The sequence below is a fragment of the Condylura cristata genome, unplaced genomic scaffold (assembly GCF_000260355.1).
Source record: "Condylura cristata isolate star-nosed mole 26May11 unplaced genomic scaffold, ConCri1.0 scaffold00004, whole genome shotgun sequence".
NCBI lineage: Eukaryota > Metazoa > Chordata > Mammalia > Eulipotyphla > Talpidae > Condylura > Condylura cristata.
The window spans coordinates 60221518-60238328 of NW_004567105.1; the positions used below are offsets into that span (position 1 = coordinate 60221518).

A 16811-nucleotide genomic window follows, 5' to 3' on the forward strand; every position below is an offset into this window, starting at 1 on the left:
GGAGACTTATTAGATTTGGCTTGTGGAACTGATGGCACAGACTGAGGCAGAAAGGAAGTGAAGTGGGACAGGCAGGTGAGAACTAGCTTATTTAGGGCCTTGACTGCCCAGCGAAGGCTCTGGTTCAGAAGAGAGGCAAGGCAAAACCAGTGCATTAGAGAAATTAGTCTACCAGCACAGTGGATGACAAATTTCAAAGGTGTAAGTTTTGAAATAAGATGGGCTATAAGATGGGCTAAGGAGCCTGAAATACTCTTAACAGCTAAAAGATAGAAATGAGGAATTTAAATGGAAAACTCACTACTTTGAGAAAATATCCATTAATTTTATTTGTAGTTATTCCTCTGTTCTGTATAAAATGCAATTTTGAACAAGGGAACTCTGTAAAAGGCTTAAAGGAGAAAGAACATGCTGATACCCTGCTAATAAATCTAACATAATTTCACTATATTCTATTAAAGCCAACATAAAAAGTGGATCAGTGGGAGAAAGCACTAGGTTACAGACTGGAGGCCAAATGGCCTTCTTTTGAGTAGAGGGAGCCAGATGAGCCAGCATCTTATCACTAGTCCTGCTTGCTGGTTTATCAAGAAACGGCACAGGTTAGATATAGGAGTAGGTTAGATACTGGGGTCAGCCTTAGAGTGACTTCTGTGACCAAAGTCAGAAATGGTTAGAGCCTGCAATCAGGTTTGAGGTGGGTAGTTGGCACTTGCTGTGGGAGGAAAACACTCTCTGGCAGAGGACACAAATTGAATCAAGTTTCTTGTCTGAAATTAGACAGCAAGAGAGGCTAGTGGCACCGAGTGGGTCTTCCTGAAAGAGAAGCTCTTCTCTAGCCTTACTGTGACATCATCTATCAGGCACCTGGACTCCATTTTTTAGCTATTTTAATTATCTTTGACTCTATGCATTCTCCTTGATTTATGGTAAATGGCAAGTCCTCACATTTACCCTCTTCTCTGTGCCCATGGCCTTGGCCTTTAACTGTCTTGCTTTCTCTATCAGACACTCCTTAAACACTCTCCTTAGTCTGAGAACAGCTCAGAGAATGCGGTTGCAGGTTCCTTCCACACGTACTTGCTTGTAAGAAGTCTCATCACCATCCAGTCTCGAGGAAAGACACTCATCTTCATCAGGTTCCGGAACACACAAAAAATCTTCAACAGGAATTCCTGATCGGAGAGGAAAATTTAACAGGATATACCACCGCTACCACTGTAGCATGATTCCTCAGCAGGCCCTTCCTGATCTCTAGACCATAAGAATGGGTGGCACAATAGTAAAATCTTCTAGTTCCCCTTGTATACTGCTTTTCTGTTACAGGGCTGCTGTCAGTGAGTTCAGGCATTCTCACAGGCCAAGTATGAGCAGATTCAAACTGGGTGGAACAGAGGCATCTGTTTCCATGCAGCCTAGCACTGAAAGCCCAAAGCAAGGGGAAGGCTTTGTCCAGCAGAACTAGCATCCAACCAAGTCTGTGGGCCTCATTTTGGGGTATGGTCCCTGAGCACCTGATTGTAAGAACCTGTTTACTAAGATACTAAGAACACATTGGAAGGAGAAGCACTTTAGGAATAGCAGATTAAGGACCCTCAAAAATCTGTTCCAGATGAAAGTAATGAGAATAATGGCAGACTGAGGAGTGCTATTCAAGAAAAATGTCTGAATCTTAGTTAAGAACAGTGAGATCTGTTGTATTCTAATTTGCCCTATAACCATTCCCATTCTCTCTCTACCCCCACAGTAGTCTTGAAAATAACTGTAGAAACAAAACAGTAGCAAAAATCAGTACTCCAATGAGTTATTGGATAGGACAAAATGGTTTGGAGCTTCCTCCCAAAACTCCAAACCCATAAAACTGTTACTTTTTGATCTGCTTGGCAAGGGCCTGTGAAAACCCACTTCAGAGGGCTTGTTTGACCAGGTTCACAACTCACTTATCCAAAAAGCCTTATCATTAAGGGTACTTATTGAAAAGTCAGTCATAATGATTTAACAGCCCAGCTGCATGAAGCAGCCTCATGACTGGGGCAAGCAAGGTTGGTTCAAACAAAAGAAAAATAGGGACAATGAACTATCTAGAGAAGGCTCTGGAAAGTTCCAACATAACTCTGGGAATCTATAAAGTGACACATGTACTCGGAGGCACACATTCTCCCGAAAGACCTAAGCAGCCCCATCTCTCACATCTGGCTGACTTTGAGACTCTATGCAAGGAGGAAGTGAAGGCAAAGGCAGAGATATAAACTATTAGAACACAGAAGGTAAGTCTCCACAAATATACAGCCTCCCTTAGCAAGGTGTGGAAGACTTAATGATTTAAGGAAATCTCTGTCTAGTTATTAGCTGATCACTAAACTTGCCGCATGGAAGTTTCAGTGACTTCATCTAACAAAGCATACAGACATTAAAGAATTGATCCAGGAGAGTCTCTAAGCAAACCTACAAATGTCAATCACACCAAAGCCTGGGATGTGGGGGGCGGGGAAGGAAATCTGATTTTCAGCGTTGCCATGCTACTGAAATTGTCCACTTTCAACCAAAAATACAAGAGATTAAACAGGGGAGTATAGGGCCCATACAGAGGAAAAAAGAAGGCAATAGAACTGTGTTGGAAAATGGAAAAAAACTTTAAATGGGCTGTTACAAATGTGTCCAAAGAACTAAAGGAAGTCATGCCTAAAGAATGAAAAAGTATAAGGACAATATGTCATCAAATAGAGAATGTGAATAACATGGGTAGAAATTATTTTGAAAGCATCAAAGAGAAATTCTGGAGTTAAGAAATGAAAGCAGCAAAATGAAAATTTCACTAGAGGGGCTCAAGAAAAGAACTGAGCTGGCAAAAAAAGATGGTGTGAATTTAAATAGAGGTCAGTTGGGGTTATCTAGAAGAACAGATACTTCCTGGTAGGGGAAAGACTCTGCGTAGTTTCAGGCATGCTTTCTTTCCTGGGTGAGAGGTCAGTGCTTTGTTCCTACCTTGAGTTCATCTTTGCTCTGGAAGTTGTCCAGAAGATGCTGGTAATGGGTGTCACACATCTGACGGAGCAGGGAGAGAAGGCAGGACACATATTCGCCCTGGGAATAACCCAAAAAAAAAAAAACCCAAAAAAACACTTATTTGGGCCAATAATGTGGGTTGTGTCCCCCCAGATCCACATAGGGCAAGGAGAGAAGGAAGGGTCTGAAATGGCCCCAATGATAATGGAAGGGAAGTGACTCTAGCCCTGGACATGAGTTTTCTTTTCTGCTAAGGGAGGCCTGGAAGGCTTGGGAGCTTTAGTGAGAACTCTGAACATGGGGTTATTTGAAGAATATTAACCTATAAAAAAGACGTATCTTAAAGGGAGACAGATACACAGTTTTTTTCCTAGGAAAGTTTCTGCCAAAATGTCTTTTTCCACTATATATCACTAGGACACCATACTGAAGTATGGAGGGGTCTCTTGGAATAGGGTGCTCAGCCTTATCTGGAAAGAATCTGAACCCTGCCCATCCTAATGTGCTGGTGCAGCCTCACACAGGATCTCCTGGGAACCTTCTGGGCTTCCATCTTCCAGACAGATGGAACACAGTAGATCAACTAACTGTCAGGAAAGCGATCAAAACTGGTCAGAAATAAGAAGAGAAGCTATGAGCTTTAAGACAAGTAAAAATTTAAGGATAAAAAGGAACCCTTAAAGTCTCTTCAAGTTCTACGTGGGACACATGGAAGAAAATCCTGCTTTAAGGACTCTTTTGGAAGACTTTCACCATTGGGCAGCAGAGCTCGGCCTCCTCCTAGAAGGTTGCCTGCTCCAAAGGGATAGAGGACAATTACTTAATCTGGATGATTTCCAAATATTTTAAAACTAATGGGAATTTGAAAACTGTTTTTTAGTATATTAAATTCTTTTTAGACCCATGAAATCATCACTATATAATGTGATATATATGTATTTAAAATATAAATGTACAAGACCCTCAGTTTTATCTGAAAAGTGGGTATATAATAAACTATATTCACAGATCACTGTGGGATCAGATGAATTCATATACACAAAATATATATGTAAAAGTTCAGTACATTAAAAGGGGCTCTGTAAATTGTAGTATTATCATCTCCATGTAATCTATATAAGATGAATCACTTCATTAGTATTGGTGAGTTAATACTGTAAAGACCATGAATCAAGCTTTTGCTCACAAGCCCTGTGCCACTGCTGGTTGGTTAAAGGGTGGGTGTATAAAGGGCACATCAGGGTGCATGTGCTCTCAATGGGCACGCCTAAGGAAGCAAATGTTTTTTCAAAAGCAGTGTGCTCTAAAACACATGCTTGTTCTCTGCATCCCTAGCATGCTGAAGCTTAGCTTGCTCCCATAGAGTTTTTTTTAAAGGGATCATTGTGAAGTCCTACCTTCCAACTGGAAGATTCCATGCAATCTGTTTATCATGATCCAAAACGAGGGTTGAAAAGTATAGTCTGGTTTAGGAGTGGAGATTTTGGGGCCCATGGACTTATCTCTCTGACCCAGTATGTTTCCCTTCTAAAATTAGATCAGATGATCATTATTCGGTAAAGTCAGTACAATTCTTTCTCATCACATTATTCCTGATGCTAGACATTTAGATACAAACACTACAGATAAAAACAACTAAAATGTAGATATAAGCAAATTCTGAGAAAATTATTCTGTTGTACACATCATTTAGGAGAGTCTAGGAGAGTGCCTAGAAGGAACAGCCTTTTATTTTTTTACCTTCAATCTCTTAACTACACATCTCTGCTTCATTCTACTTTATTGAAAATACTTGGCTCACAGTCAAAGACCAACAGCCACAGTGCACTTCAGGAAAGCAGACAAGCGGCCCCTGAACCTGCTCTAAAGCAGACTCTTAGTAATGCAAACCTAGGGCTTTTAGAGTGGAGATGGAAATCAGATTTGAGAAGGGGAGGGCAGCATGCCACAACCATGCAGGAAGGGAGGCTGATGTGAAGGTAGTGGGATGGTGAGATGGGGACTGGCATGAAGGAACCCCAGGTTAGAAAAGAAAGCAAGAAAACCTGAATGTTAGTTACTAACAGTGATCTCGGCTGTGCACTGCGGGCACCGCTGCCCTCTTACCGCCTCCTGAGCGTGCGATTTGCTCATGATGGTGAGCAGAGTCTGCAAGAGCACGTCCAGGAGGCTCTCCACCATCATTTCTACCTCCTCCATGACATCTGCCTCCTGGAGCGAGCAGCAAGAAAGCACACCATTAGCGCTAGGCTGGGCTAACATGCAGCTGGCAGTACTTACTAGTCAGCCCCGTCAGGAGTTGTCTTCAGACTGTATTCTCAGCTCTGAGCTCTCAGTCTCACTAGCAAGCGTGTGAAGGAACCGGCCAACAGCTCTGAGCAGAGATGAGGCACATTTGCTGCTGTTAGCCTGTCCTGGTGGTTAGGCCTTATCCTAATCTACCATGGTCGCAGCAACCAAGTTCTGTACCTCAGGCAGATATATTTCAACGTACAGGAGAAAGCAAACATCCCGAGTTAAATGTTTTCTCTGATTTCCCTAAAAAAGTCCAGAGAAAGTACAGCACTGTTGACTAACACTATGAGAAAACTATATAGTATTCACACTAACAGGCTGTGGCAGCAGCACCTCACTATTGCCAATATACATAAAAGTTTCTTAGTCCTTCTGAGGATTCTTCTCTCCTCAGGTGATCACAATCTTTGCCAGTTCTGAGTGTTGTCAGAAAGGCCGGGTCTCAATTCTAGCTCCTCAGCATGCTGGCTCATGTTCCCTGGTCCACCTGGAAGACCCTGGTCTTAGCTCTTTCTCAGGCAGCCTCATGAAAACAATGGAACGAAGGGCTGCTTCCCACATGCATGCTCTAACTTCAGGAAAAGTCTGCACACCCTCTACAGACCTCTTGCATCCAATCTCCAATCCTGTAGATTGATCTTAAGGACCCCACTAAAAGATTCCTATTGCTCCTTCCCAAGCTACAGTACTCAAATGTCCACCTCTCCATATAACTATCACCTACTGAGCATTTATCATATGCCAATCACTGCCTGAGAACCTGGATATACAGAGACGAATACGAAAGATGCATTCCACTCCCCAACCCATCCATTTAGTATCAGTGCACTGTGCCTCATTTCACTTGATAAACTTGAGTATTTCTTGGAGTCAAAGTTGTCTTTCTCATCTACGAACTGATCATAAGACTTACCTGTAAGGTCTCTGAGTAACTGTGAGCAAACCTGTTGCATCTGATGGCTAGCCCCACACATACAACCAGATTATCTCCTTTAGATTTCACCTGTGCCTGTTCTCCTTTCATTCCTTCTTTTCTCCTTCTCCCCCTTCAATTACTCTTCTTTCTTTAGCAGTAAGTCTCCTACCCCCTCAAGTCTGACCTTGGGCTATTCTGGTAGTAGACCTTATGTGCCTGGTGTTGCCTCTTTGAGGCCTGGTGTGAAGGAGAGCTGCCAAGCCTTGCCTGGTGCCAAGAGCCCACAACAGAGCCACTGCAACCATCATAGTCACTCTCCCAAGCTGGGCCCTGTCACCAGATGGTATTTTAAGTCTGGACACCAGAGCACTCTATTAGGTCTCTGCATCCTGTAGGGTTTGAACCAAGCGTATCATTTCTTTTTTGGCAACTCTCCTGCTTCATATGGATACTATAACCTTTATACTCCTATCACCTGGCTACTAACCTTCATTTTAAATGCCCTTGAAATTTTATTGTCTAAAAACCTTATTTCAATAAGATGGTGTAGTTAAAAAATAAAAACGCAAATTCATTATTTTTCATATACTTTGCTACAGTTTCCAAATTCTCTGTAAGAAATATTAATTTCTTTAATGATCACAAATATATAAAATGAATATGGTTAAAATAGACTCACATTTATTGACACCTGATATAGGTCTTTCCTTCCCTCCTCCCTCCTTCTACAGATCTCTTTTAAAGCAAAAAAAAAAAAAAAAAAAAAACAAAAAACCACAAAGAGAAAAATAGGCAAAAGCATTACTGGTTAAATTACCTCACCCTAAGTAAAATTCTACGAGGCTCAGAGCTATTGTGAGCGACATTTCTCTCTTGCACATCCTGACCTCATCTGGCATAGTATAGGAATGCCATATGGGTGGAATCAAGCTGCCAGGAAGCTGACAGTAACGTCTGTATGAGCAAGCTGCCTTTGCCTGTAAGCCGGAGCCTGCATCATATGCTCATGGCAGAGGCTCCTTAGAACACTAGAAGGAGCATAGGATTATTACCTGTTCTGAAAGAGAGAACATGGCTTTCTGGTACTACAGATAACTATGTTTCTGGGTGGAATCATGGTAGTGCAACTTTTTAAAATAGCAAGACTACTGTGCTGAGAAGTCTGCTGGGCACACACAGCTTCTGTGACTGAAAAGTGCACAAAACCATCTTTGTTGGTTTGGCTCTGGCTAAAGACACAAGATTAGAGCAAGCTGAGGGGGGCAGAGTGGGAATGGGGCTACTACCAGAGAGCTGGTCTTGACGATGGAGAAGATGCTGCCAAGAATCCCTGAGCAGATGAGCAGCTCTTTCTGCTGCCTCAGGTGAAGGTGAATGTGATGCAGAACCACAGGAAGCAGGATGCGGCGGGATTCTGGGAGAGGAAACACAGGTGAAGAAGCCCTTCAGAGAAGAACCAGACGCCTATGGAAGTCAGTGGCAATGCAGAACTAAGCTGATCTTAAATAAAGGGCTGGCAAATGTAGGCGAGCTGGAGGTCACCCTTCCCTTACAAATGAAATCTCTTAAATGACTAGACTTCAAGTGAAAAGCATAGCTTACAGTGAAAACCCCATTTAAGTGACACACCTAGTTCTGTGAACTGCAATGACTGAACCCATGGACTTGATATGCCTCATAAGTGGTCGTCCTTTACAATGCTGACGGAGGGCTCCAACTTCCACACCATAAGTGTTTACTCTGTGACACTCTCTAGGCCTCTTTCGTTTTCACTTCAGGCTCTAGATATATTCATGGCAATGGATGAAAAATAAGTAAAACCTGTCATAGGCTTTGAGAATTATGTAACCCTTATTGCCCACCCTACTTGCATTAATTCAAGCCCTTTTAACCTTTCTTTTCTCTTCAGAGTTACTGAAATAGCATTTTCACTAGGAGATGACTATATTTAGAGCCCTGAATTCAGGAAGGTTGGATCTGAGTTCAAACTCTTATTACCTTACACTAAGACCCCAGGCAGGCTGCCTTCTCCTATGGGCTTGATTTTCCCATCTGTAGAAGGAGGTGCTAATAGTCTTTTCTGCATTTACTTTATAACTGTGGTAAGAAGAAAAATCAAAACAAAAGTGTAAACATGTTTCTGGTGTTCTTCACTCCTATGTGGTCATGATTGTGTGACCCTGGAGGTACCATCCCATCTGGCCACTAGTGAGTTCAGAACACAGATCACCAGCAACACAAATGATCCACTGCATTTTTGATTACTGTTCATGTTTGACACACTTAAGTGTTCCAGATGAAATTCAGAAAGGAAGTGTTGAAGACACTTCCAGTTAAAGACAACATGACATACAAGAGATTTTGGGGCTGCCTTGTTAAATACTTATGATATGTTCAACCAACATAGAATGACAGCGGCTCTATGTTTAAAAGGATACTTGGGTAAAAGAAAAGCTTTTCCTTATTTTGTAGACCAAAATGCCAACACAGCAGGGTTTATAACAATTAATTACTGCCCACAGACAAAATAGTGGGCTGCTACTAGAACCTGCTGAAGAAGAGTCTAAGTGACATGCTCTAAAATCTGTGTGTTGATCAAAGCCCTCCTGCTCAGGGAAGGTGCTGCAATCAGCTAGTCGATGAACATGAGATGCAAATGAAAACTTGGTGGGGGCTTATTGTTGCAAAATCCAATTACACAGTTCCACCACAACATAAGGTTTAAAATAATTTTTCTTAAGTGATTGTGGAAAGCAGCAAGTACATTTAAAAATATTAGAAATAAAGTCTGTCAAGATACAATGGCCTCGATCATAAAGTGTACAAACTAATAAAATCTTCAATCCAGGAACTGGAGAAGAGAGGTGTGTTTACCATAAACAGCTGGTGGTGGAGAAGAGCTGATTTTCTTGGCGGCAGATTTACCGTCAGCAATATGCCACCCTGGCAGAGCTAAATGCAACGCTGCAAGTATGTACAGCACTGGGGCTGAGAAATCATTGCTCTGTACTGTTTAAGAGTCACTTACAGACATCACAACCAAAAGTTGTAATTCTAAAAACTCTAACAATAACTGTTCTGCTAGCACATTATATTTATTCATCTTAGAAGTTTATTCTATGAGTGTTATTTCACTTAAAGGATCAGGCTTATACAGATCTTACATTTGACCAGTAAACATTTGGTAGCACTGCAAGGCTGAACTTGATCATGTTTAATGAAGTTTCAGGAATTAATCCAGAAGTTCCTTCTGAAAGGCAGCCTGTACTGCTGATGGCATTTGTTAGGCTGTTGTGAGCTCTTGGGGAGCATAGAATACTCCCTGTACATCTCTTTGTTTAATCCTTAGAGGCTTCTTCAAAGAGATGAAAGAGATCAATCTGACTAGGGAGTCAAGGAACCACTTTCAGGGCCTCATTTTTTATTTACTGGCCATCCTTATCCCCTTAAGCTAGAGCGATCTTTTTTGTGACCCCCTCTTTCCCATCCTGCTGGGGGTATGGTAGTGATATAATCTGTTAGACTTATGGGCCTGGAGGCTGCTCTCAAGGCTACCCATGGGTGTGCTCCAGGGTATGGGTTCCCGGAAGTCAATTCTGAGTGAGGCAGTAGGCCTAAGTCTTGTCTGCATTCCCTAAGGTTTTTTTTTTTTTTTAAAGCTGTATTTTAAGGACCACTGGCTTCTTGCGTGATGTTTGATAATACCGACCCTTTGATTATACTAGTGGTCTGACACCCTGAAAGCACAAAAGTCTGACTCTCATCCCAACTTGACTTACCTGAGAAAGAAAAGAGGCGGCTATCCACAGTTCTGGCGATGGACTGCAGTTTCACCACATCCATTGACTGCCCGATGTGCACAGTGCTGGGCATGCTCCCCAGCGTCCCTCTCACAAATTCTGCCACTTCCTGCACGGTGAACATTTGGAGCAGCTCATCAAAGATGGTTGGGAAGGAATTGAGAAGAGCAGCCTGCAGAAGCAAGTGAAGCTATAGTTAACAGGGTGTGAAATGTATGTTTATTTTGCAGGCTCAGACAATAAATTGAGATGGTAAGAGGTTGAAAAGGGTTTCTAGCACCTCTTCCCTGGGTGGGCTCCTCTCCAACCTTTGACCATTCATTCTTGCAGCACACTTAGGGTATGGGACAGGGAGAAGCAAAAAGAAAACCAAACAAGAGAATGTGCTAGGGACCAGGTCACTTCAAGCTTTTATAACTTGCCAAGGCATTTCCTAGGAGAGGAGAATAGAGACCTCAACTCAACATGGCCACCCACAGCTGATTTTGCTCATAAAAGGGATTTAACATTTTGCTTGTCTTTATGATCAAGAGTTTGATTTTTCAATTGCTGTCCCAAACATAAACCAAAAGCCTATCAGGAAAGTATGGTGCCTCAGAGAGGCACTAGTTGGACGCCACTCACAGCTCTGCCCCATCAATCCAACTTTTGAAACTGGACCATTTTTCTAGGATAAAGACGCTTATTTGAAAACATGAAATCTGAGACTTTGTAAGTTATTTCCTTCATAAGTGATGCCTGGCAGTCTCAAGTGAAAACTCAAAAGGATGGTGAGTGTGTGATGTCATCAGTCACGTTCTTTTGAGGATTACTGATGTTGCTGACAGAGGTCAGCGACCTCAATGGTCCTGGCAAGGGGAGAGTGTGTGTTTAGAGACTTCTCTGTTAGGATCTCAGCTCTGGCAGACAGACCATGAAGTGCTTCTTTGACAATCTGACAATAGTTCCAGAGCTTTGGGGAGACAGGCTACTCCAGGAGACAGAATGGGTTATTGGAGTTAGTCAGTCTTGTGTTCACATCCCAGCTCATATCTGCCATATATGTTTGGGTGAGTTATTGTCTAATTCCTCAGTTTTCTCTTTTATACCTGGGGGTGAAGCTATCTCTTGGCATTATTATGAGAAAACATTAGGTGCATAAAGTCAGTTTCTAATGGCGTGCCAGGCAAGCAACCAGTCTTTGATAAATACTGATTCTCTTTCCCTCTGCCTGAATAGTAGCATCATGAGTTTTTCCCCCTACGTCTTAGTCCACTTACACAATTAATCCAAGATTTACAGGAGGGAATTGAATATCACCCTTGGATAAGTAGATGAGAACATATTCTTTCTAAGTGGAGGGGATGTTGTTGTTTTTGACTGTTTCTTCAGGGAGTAGGTACTGGCCTAGTGTGAGTACAAATTATGTGATGAAGAATCAGGTCACTCATACTGCAGATTATGTTCAGACCAAGTAAAAACTCCTCAGGATTGTAAGGAGATTGTTTTGCAGCATTTAAAACAGCACAACAACAAATTAACATAAGCAGTTAGATAGAAAAGAAAAAGGGGGAAAAGCAGACACTTGATGATCAACAACAAATAGTAGTTGATTTCCTCTCTGAAAGGTGAAATGTTCTATATTTATATACCTGAACATTTCTTAGATGTCAGAATCAGAGGCATAAAGTCTGATTGTATAATACACTTGCTGAAAGTTCTGAAATTCATGAAATCTTAGCACCAAAGAAGCAGACCTGATTCTGGCTCAGGTCTAAGCTGAGATTAGATCTGGAACATTTGTCTGAAGTGTAGTAGCATGCCACTGAGTATAGGGCAAAAAGCACATCTTCCACTTCCAATATCGCTGCATTTCTGCAGGCTGAGGGAAGGAGCAGGTATCCTCAGCCTTGTTGGCAGGAGCTGGCAGGAGCTGGCAGGAGCCTTGTTGGCAGGGCTGGGCGAGAGGAAGGGTGGAGATGATGTACTGCTTAGGGCAGTCAGTAGGGGAGATGATGGAAGGAACTCTTCTTATAGAGGCATTTGGTGACCTTGAGATATTTCTACTGTCTTTGAGCAGTTTGCTCCCACTGCTCACCTGTTCTCTGGGTCAGCTGATCTATGGGCAATTAGCATTCAGGTGCAACATAGTGGCAAGTGAGAAAAAGCTAATTGTTTTAAAACTGATTTAAATGAGATATTTAGGCATATTAATGACAGACCTAGCAGTGACTGGATGAGTGGACATGAAAGAGTCTTTGCTGACAGATTAGGATGTAATAATTTGTTTTAAAAAAAAAGTATAGTCCATGAAGATTAAATTCTGACATTGGTTCATGAGAGAAAATAACCTTGTGACTGGGGCAATGAACAATATATTGGATTCTTTCTATGGTGAGGAAGCATGGAAAGGTAAAAGGTAAGTTGACCAGACATTTTTTAAAAATAATATAATAGTTTATTTTTACACCACTTTGTGCCTTTTTCCATCTCAGTTGTAATCCCCATGGGCTTCCCATCACCAATCACCCTGTGCCATCACCATAGTGCAGTGCACTCCTCCCTGGCCCCAATTTTTGATCCCATTCCCCACTCCATCCCCATAAAATGTCTCTGGTATATAATTGTTCATTATTATTATTATTTTCTCCCTTGACCAAACATTTTTTAAAATAATATAACAGTTTATTTTTACATAATTTTGTACATTTTTTTTCATCTCAATTGTAATCCCCGCGGGTTTCCTATCACCGAGTCACCCGTGTGCCATCACCATAGTCCCATCCTCTTCCCTCTCCAGACATTTTTAATGCAAGAAAGCAACTTTCCTTTTCACACTGATATTTCTATTAGAATATAATCCTAATTCTCAGCCAAAGATTCCTAGCTATTTCTGCTGTTTATCAACCTATTTCACTTTTTTCTATTTCACTCTTAACTGCTGAAATAGACAAACACAAATCTAAAGCTTTAAAAATTAACACAGTGACTACAAAAAGTAAAATCCCTAATACATTTTGAATATTGTCTGTAAATAAAATGTTCACAAATAACTAATAAAATGGCAGCTAAGTAAATTTGGTATAAAGAGCGCTTCTGTGAATAACGCTGCATTTCTTCTCTACCATAAAGCTAGTTCATATTTGGCAGCTGGGACGTAACTGGCTTTGAAGTTGATAATTACATTTTGTTCTATTAGGTATTTCCTTATAAATCACACACGAGCCTGGCAGGGCTTCACTGACTGGAAACCAGAGGACACAGAAACCACCTAACGCAAACTAGAAAACTTTCCTGCTAGGGAAAGAACTTCCTGTCGGCTCACATACCTGAGTGAAGAGGAGTGTTTCTGAGTTTCTGCTGTCCAGACTGAGAACAAACCGGATGGACTGGAAGAGTTCTTGGATGCTGGATCGGAACTGCTCCTCTTCCATTCCACAGGTGGCTCGTGAGTACAGGATCCTCGATTGCACAATGAACTTGAAAAGGTATTCCAAGGCCTGGAGGTGTGGTAAAAAGGAGATGGAAAGGCTTTAAAGATGTTTAGAAACAAATACAGCAGTGAATTATGGGCAAAGTAATGGTAAATTCTGTAACAAAATCAGGTGGTAGACAATTTTAACTATGGTGTCACACTTTATTTTTAAATTTTTCTCAAGAGGTCACTGAGCAGCACCTATCTTCTACTGAGGATCATCAAATGATTTCAAGACTGTTCTAAGGCTCTGGAATTGAGGAACCATAGTCATTGGTGGAATTCAAGAACAGAAGGAAATTAGGTTTTTCTCCATTTTTTTTTTCAGGTATGGACACAAAAAGCTCCAAAAGCACTAATGTAAGAACTTATCTTGAATTTATTCCAAGGAGAAAGAGTACTTTAAGGAGTATTCTGCATATCTGAGACAACCTGACAGCCTTCTCGTCAGAAGTCAAGTCTGGAGACAACTTGCCTAGGTTTGTACTGCAGCTGGTGGACCCAAAATGCTGACTGTAAACCCTCCCGACGAGGGGCACCTGCCGTATACAGTTCATGAGCAATATAGAAGATAAAGTTCTCATAACATGTTTTGGGAGCAGAATCAGGTCATGGAGCTTTCCTGACGCTTGGCCCCTGCTTGTGAGTAGAGTAATTCTATTTTAAGAGAACAGATTTTAGATCCAGGACTATGCTTTCTAATCAAAGAACTACCATAGCTGTACCAGACACAGGAAAGGCAGAGACATTGGAGAGAAACTTCTCCAAGGATGAAACAGCGGAGCTCAGTTACTTAAAATATATAATAGGAAACAGCTCCCAAGAGATCTTTCATAATCTTTCCATCTGTTAGAAGATTTGGGAATACAAGACTTTTTTTTGTGGCCCACAAAAACTCAGTTGGCACTGGTAAATGACTAGAAAAGTAAAATGTGTCTCCCAATGTCTGCAGCAGAAGGTAAGTCATAGCATGTGACCTCATCTGCATAAGTGCTGTAATTTCTGTTATAGGAGCATTTAATGCCTGGTCTGTAAAGAACTTCAAAAATCTGTGCTACATTCTATAATTTAAAAAAAGGAAAATGTTTTCCTCCTCATCAGATTTTTTTCACTTTCAAACAGCTACCACATGAGATGTATTGAGTAGCTTAAAATTAGTTTCACTCTGAAAGCCAGAACTGAACAGCATAGTTGTTGCTTACACTTTCTGGGCATGAGGGTTTAGTTTCTCCATTAAGTTCAAATATACGAAACACCCTGCAGAGAAGCACAAAGGTGGTGCTGAAGATGACTTTGTAAAAACCTGGACAACAAATCTACTTCCAATCATCTATCACAACCTGACTTCCACTTCCCCACTCCTCTTGATCTTTAAGATCAGCACCTGCTTGGCCAGTATCAGGAGGCAGATGCAAATGGGGAAGGAAAGACAAGTGGAAGAATCCTCGAGTAGAATTCTACTAGTTGAGTAGAAGGTTAAGGGATGAACTATGAAGAATGTCCCAAAGTTCAAGAGGACTCCCAACCCTGCATGGAGATAATGGAGCACCTAACTGTGGCTGAAGCAACTGCTCTGTCCTTTTCTACTTAAGTTAATAAACCTGAAAGGGAAGGAGATCTTCAAAGTTATAGCAGCCTCTCTCGCTGGGAAGAGCCACTGTGCCCTCTTTGCTCTGCTTCTTGGTAAGGGTCTGAGGCATTCAGAAGTGAATAGTGTGCTGTCTTTCTGGAGCATCTTGCTAAAAAATATACTCATGCCATCAATGATAAAGCCCACAGGTTTATCAAATACGAACAAATAATACAACCACCTAAGAAAAGAGGGCTTTTTATTTCTATCTTTCTTGCAGAACTTTTTTTGAAAGCTCATGACTCTGAAAGTGAAGGGAAGAGATGGGACGTGAGTGGCAAGATGTGCTGAATCAAGAGTAATAAAGAGGCTTCCTGGCCCATGTGCTCCCGAGTAAGATGTGCCAGAGGCATAGGCATCCTGTGAGGAAGGAGGAACACAGGATGAAGTCAGAGACTTAGTACTTTGGTCAAGGGGACCAAACTGAAACTCAGTAAAGCGGGGAAATGACCTGAGAAAACATTAACCCTGCAAGGCTGAAGTGGTAAGAATAAGCATGGGAAATGCTCCTTCAAGTTTATTAAGTTAATGCTTCCTTTTTCTCATCCAAACCAATTTTTTTCCAGGAGTTTTGCACCTCTGTAAGCGACCCTGCCATCAACTGCTGCTTTAACCAGAACCCCAGGGAATATGTCTCAGCTCTCCCTGTCACCTCTCACATCCAAATTTCTGAAAGTTCCCGCATTGGTTGCATCAGTCAGTCAATTTTTGGTTGCTTGCAAACTTAAGCTTTTACCCATCCAGGCTTTTTAAACATACTGTTTGCTCGGTCTTGACTGTTTCTCCCCAGCTCTTACCACTGATTTCAGTTAAAAGGTCATCTCCTCAGGGAAGTTTTCTCTAAGCTCTCGATCTTGAAGTAAATATTCCTTTGGGTCTCCCTTCCCACATTATGTTCCACACCCCTTCCCACAGACTCAATCCTACAATTACATTTTTTATGTATTTTATTTTTAAAAATTTTATTTATAGATCTATTTATGTTATTATTCATTTTAAAACAATGTTTACTTCCCCTCTCCCCCACCTGTCTCAATCTTACAATTATGTTTCTAGGGCTAGTTTTGGTTTAATTTTGTCTGTTACTTTGTTTTGTTTCTTTATATTACACACAGATGAAATCATCCAGTATTTGTCTTCTTCATTCTGATTTATTTTACTTAGCAATAACCTCCTCCAGTTCCAGCCATGTTGCTGCAAATGGCAAAATTTCATGTCTTTTTATAGCTGATTATTATTCCATTGTGTTTATGTACCAGCTCTTCTTTATTCACTTATTTCTTGTTGAGCACATAGGGTGTTCCCATACCTTGACTATTACAAGTAGTGCTATGCAATGAACACGAGAGAATATATCCCCTTGAATTAGTGTTTTAATACTTTTTGGATAAATCGTAAGGCATGTAATTGCTGGATCATATGGTCTATTTATTTTTAGTATTCCAAGGAAGCTCCACAATGCAAAACAAAAACTCTTAAATCATGAGAATAAAATCATGGTTACATCTGGGGAAGGAAGGTGAAGGAATGGGTACACTGGGGAGAGGGTGTCAACTGTATTGAGAGGGAGAAACTGAACTTCTGGTGGGGAGTCATATAGATATTGAATTATAATGCTATACACCCGAAACTGTATTATGCTATAATGTTATTTCAATTAAAAAAAAGAAATATTCAGGGTCAAAATGGAGGAACTGGAGGAGAGGTAAG

General features: G+C 41.2%; 1 protein-coding gene across 5 annotated transcripts in view; it reads right to left on the reverse strand.

The window, feature by feature from the left end:
- Positions 1 to 16811, reverse strand: part of DOCK3 (dedicator of cytokinesis 3) — a 175814-nt gene that overhangs the window by 52025 nt on the left and 106978 nt on the right. For 3 of the 5 annotated variants that reach the window (XM_012720303.1, XM_012720301.1, XM_012720305.1), the window contains exons 19-24: positions 13326 to 13496; positions 9997 to 10189; positions 7504 to 7631; positions 5071 to 5217; positions 2986 to 3084; positions 1081 to 1175 (exon numbers count right to left, since the gene is read on the reverse strand). In XM_012720303.1, the coding sequence (XP_012575757.1) occupies positions 1081 to 1175; positions 2986 to 3084; positions 5071 to 5217; positions 7504 to 7631; positions 9997 to 10189; positions 13326 to 13496 (833 nt within the window). The remainder of the gene's footprint in view (positions 1 to 1080; positions 1176 to 2985; positions 3085 to 5070; positions 5218 to 7503; positions 7632 to 9996; positions 10190 to 13325; positions 13497 to 16811) is intronic. The other 2 variants (XM_012720302.1, XM_012720304.1) reach the window with 2 other exon arrangements.